This window comes from Ovis aries, chromosome 26, assembly GCF_016772045.2.
Source record: "Ovis aries strain OAR_USU_Benz2616 breed Rambouillet chromosome 26, ARS-UI_Ramb_v3.0, whole genome shotgun sequence".
NCBI lineage: Eukaryota > Metazoa > Chordata > Mammalia > Artiodactyla > Bovidae > Ovis > Ovis aries.
Window position 1 is genome coordinate 6,178,753 of NC_056079.1, and position 4,482 is coordinate 6,183,234.

Sequence of the window (4,482 nt, forward strand, 5' to 3'; positions counted from 1 at the left end):
CAAGCACATACAGGAATAGGGCAAGTCCATGCCTATAGCGATCTTATAGCCCAAAAGGGAATCAGAAGGGTATCCACGAGCGCACAAGGCAGGAGTAAGAAGCACAAACCAAATGGAAGTGAGGGCTGCAGGGGGACAGAGGAGGGGGGTTTCCTCTTGGAGCAGGGGCAGGGGGTTTCCTACGGGACTGGTGTGCTGGTGATTCTGGACCCCTGGGGTGTATGTTTGAGGGGAGACACAGGGCAGGTCAGGGTGCCCTGGGCCGGGAAGCAGGAAGGACAACAGGCAGAGGGGCTGGGGAAGGTAGGCCCCCATGGAACAGGGGGCCACACCTCTGGGAGCACAGAGCACCCCATCATAATTCCCCAGCGGTTCCCGTGGGGAGCTCAGAGAGCATCTTCAGGGATTTTGGAATTCACCTGGGATCAGACACCACACAACAACCTCAATGACCAGTGGGCAAGATTCTTTAACTTTGAACAAAATTTATTCTGGTTTAAATTTTAGATGCTCTGTCTAAGGGCGCAGTTTCTGACTCCACATCGGTCCTGGCCGCGTCTTCGCCTTCTGTTACTTCTTTCTGCAGCATTTTACTGGGGGCCCGCGACAGGTGCCAATCTGTCTCATGTGTCTAGGGCACCTGCTCGGCACACAGACGCCTTTATTCCTATGGCAGCTTAGACGATTTCTTACTCCTTGAGTAAATCCTAAAAAGAGAACAAAGAGGGATAAACGTGTCAGCAGGAAAACGGCATCTCGAGAAGGCCAGCTGTGTCCCCTCTGAGCAAGGCCCTGGGGCTTTCTGTGCTGAGATGCGGACACGGCTTCATGACAATAAGATGTGAGTCCAGGACCCCGTGGCTCAGCTTCCAGACAGACGCTGACCCTGCCCAGGCTCTGGTGGATCCTCATGTTTCCAGAACCAGAGGCCGAGGGACTGGGGCGTGAGGACCCCGGTTGTGTGCGGGGTCAGCTCCACCACGAGGGCAAAGACCGGGAAGCTCTGCTGCATCCACCCTCCCGCCAGGAGTCAGAAGCGGCCCGCGGGGGTCTATCTTCACCCTTTAGTTTTCCACCTCATGGAGTCAGTCAAGCAGTGGAGCTGAGATAGGAGGAGAAGATGCCGCTGAGAGTGTAAGAACTGTTTAAAGAGAGCTTACTCTCACAGGAACTTACAGCTGACGGTGACGATGGCTCAGAGAAAAAGTTTTGTACCATTGTCTCCACTGGCTCGGATCGCTCCCAGCGCTGGTGCGAGTCAGCCCCTCTCCTCCTCCCCGTGTGGTTTCCTCCTGGCCAGCCGCCTTCCCGTCCTCCTCACACCCCTCTCTCTCTTTTGGCCACAAGGCGCCTCTGGTCCCTCTCTAGTTCCTCCCCGAGGGATTGAACCCAGGCCCCGGCCACTGAGAGGCCGTCTTCCTTACTCCCCTGTCCTCTCTCCCTGCCACTGTGCTAAGAGCTGGGTTACAGCCATAAACAACACTGACCAGACAAGGGCTTTTCAAGTTGATTTCTGACACTTAATCAGGTGTCTCAGTGTCTCCGCGTCCTCTCCCTCCCTCCCTCCATCCCTCCCTCCTTCCTTCCTACATATTTTCATCCAATTTCTGGAAATATCAAGGGTAAGATGAACATTAGACAGCCGATCCTGCACACTGCTTTGGATGCGCTGCCTCCCAGCTGTGGAGTGAGGGTCGCATCTTCAGCGACGTGTCCTGGAGGAGACTCAGCCCGGAGCGTCTCAAGGGCAGCCTCTGAAGCCCAGGCTCGGCCTGACTCTCCTCTGGACTTCTCCCGTCGCCCAGAGCCACCACCCTTCAAATAGATTTATAAAGCGACATTCTGCGCTTCTGTCATGGGACAAAATCAAATATCTTGCTTTTATGAAAAAGAAAAAAAGGAGAGTCACTTATCAGAGGCATCTTCGGTTTCTTCCTCATGAAACCAGTGAGGAGACGGGCTCAGAAGCTTTGGCTCACTAGAGTGGCTTAGAAACAGCCAGGAATTTTGCAGGACGGTTCTCAGACCCCTCTCGCTACTAAGGACTCAGCGCTGGCTTCTCAGAAGCATCAACTGCGGTGGGTTTAGTCTGACCACGTGTAGATGAGGGTAGCAGGACAGAAGGAGGTAGAAACAGGAGAGAGAGAGAGCCCGCGGCTCCCTCCGGGGCTCCCACGAGCTCACCTGACCCAGCAGACAGGACCACGAAGAAGAGCACGAGGAGCAGGTGATGGAGCCTCATGTTGGCGTCACGAGCTCTGCAGCTGATGCTGGAGAAGAGGCTGCGCTTGCCGCTTTATAAAGGTCCCAGGTTCCGGGAGGAATTCCGCGCTGGCTGTGGATTTGGTTATTAGGAACTGGTTAACTGAGCCTCTTCCCTGTGTGTCATGGGAGTGGCGTTTGTAGAACAAAGCAGGGTCAGTCACTGTTATGCTAATGAGGCTGTCGAAAACCCCAGAAAAAGCTTTCCTGCTGCCCTTTTGACCAGAAGCTTCTCCCTGGCAGTCAGTTCAGCTGATGGGCAGGGGTGTGGCAAGGGGCACAGACTTCTTGCTGAACCTTTGCTTACCCGCTCCCCAGCCCCACCCTCGCCCCTCCAGGGCTTTGAATCTGCCCACTGTTTTCCTGTGCAGAAGGAACTGGCAACCCACTCCAGTATTCTTGCCTGGAAAATTCCATGGATGGAGGAGCCTGGTGGGCTATAGTCCATGGGGTTGCAGAGAGTCAGACACAACTGAGAGACTTCACTTTCTTTATTTCTATAGTTCCTTTTGGAGAAGGAAATGGTAACCCACTCCAGTGTTCTTGCCTGGAGAGTCCCATGGACTGAGGGGCCTGGTGGGCTGCAGTCTACCGGGTTGCAGAGAGTCGGACACGACTAAGCAACTAACACATACACTGTTTCCATGAAAGGCTGTTTCAGGCTCAAATAGGGACTAACTCGTTCAGAGGCAGTTTCACTCCCTGGGCAAGACTTGCTGACTCCCAGCATCCGCAGAGACAGCCACGCTCTTTCCAGCCCCTGGAGCACTGAGGGAAGAGACCCAGTGGTCCCAACCTGCTCCCCACGCCAGCTAGCCTGGATGGCAGCAACAGTCTCTGCCAAAATCTTGGTTTCCTTTGCCCACCAGATCTGAATAAAAATTGTGGAGACAGAGTTTGGGGCAAACGGAAAGATGGCTTTAACCCTTAAGCCAGCAGAAGAGAGAACACAGTAGGCTCCCACCTCAAGGAGCCCGTCTCCCCTCCATCAGGAATCCAGGGGATCAAACAGTCGGGGCTCACAGTCAGGGGTGGGAGATACGGGACAAAAGGTGTAGGGGTCCTGAATTCTCTCTGTCTCTGTTTGGAAACAGTCAATATGCCAGTGTCAGGTGGCTAGGTATTTGGATCTGGCAGTTGGTCCCGGTGGTTGGGTCCATTGTCCTTTGGGGATTGCCTGGTGACTTTCTTCCTGTAATACAAAAGGGGGAAAGCAAACCACTACGGGGTGGCTTCAAAGAGAGCGCACCATAAAGTTAAGCATCAACATGAGGTTAAAATAGAGCAGAGAGGTAACAAACTACAAGGGGAGGTTTATGATGCCATAAAGTTAAGTATCAGGATGTGGCTAGAATACGTTAAAGGATAACAGATGCAGAATGTGGCTCCTGCAGAAATGGAGGGCCATAGGTGTCAGGTGTAGTTTGCATAATAGGTTAGTTTTCTGAAAAGAAGAGACTTGGTTATCAGTGCAGACTGTACGTTAGGAACAGTTAAAGTGGAGAAAGACACGAAAGGGAGAAAAGAAAGAGGGGTAAAAAAAAAAAAAAAAACCGTTTCTTAATTCACTGCAACACAATCACACACCAGTCTCATGAAATCTCAGTGGGACACATGATGGGCAGATGGGTGCTCCGTTTCCTTTCATCAGAGACAGAGTGGGAGGATGACGTTGCCATTGAACGCATCTCCCCACCCTAGTATCACAAAGCAGGTCCAGCAGTGGGGACCCGTTCACTGGGTTAAGGGGGACCTCCATCACTAAGTAACATCCCTCACTTGGTAACACCCATCCATCTCAGTGTCGGAGAGACACTGACCTGGCTTTTCAGAAACGCTAAATCTCAGGATGGAACTTGCCATGCAGCTCTGAGTAGAACTCCAAGCCCTTTAGAACTGTGGGTACCCAGGGGGACCCCATCCTGAAGGAGCCCCCGGAGCTTCAGTCCTGTTCAGGTCCCTTGCTGTAGCTCAGAGTCTCGCATCTGAGGCTCGGCAAAGCCATGGAGGCTGCCTCGAGCAGACAGAGTCCCTGGCTGGCACCCAGGGAGAGGATTTTTCTGATGGAAAATAAGTCGTCTTGATCATGATTCCTTCTGCTTTAGCTCTAAATGATATTTGAGAGAGGTAGACAGCATCTACTTATACATATATATAATTATCTATACATAAGATATATGTATCTGTTTATTTATGGACCTTGCAGGCAAAATCTATACT

General features: G+C 52.3%; 1 protein-coding gene across 1 annotated transcript; it reads right to left on the reverse strand.

Annotated features, from left to right (window-relative positions):
- Positions 1-465: 465 nt before the first annotated feature.
- On the reverse strand, positions 466-2,272 carry LOC121818081 (beta-defensin 1). The gene is made up of 2 exons (XM_042241474.2): positions 2,185-2,272; positions 466-707 (listed from the first exon to the last, which is right to left on the reverse strand). The coding sequence occupies exons 1-2, from the start codon at positions 2,240-2,242 to the stop codon at positions 571-573; spliced, it is 195 nt and encodes a 64-aa protein (XP_042097408.1). The 5' UTR covers positions 2,243-2,272; the 3' UTR covers positions 466-570.
- Between the last annotated feature and the right edge of the window lie 2,210 nt (positions 2,273-4,482).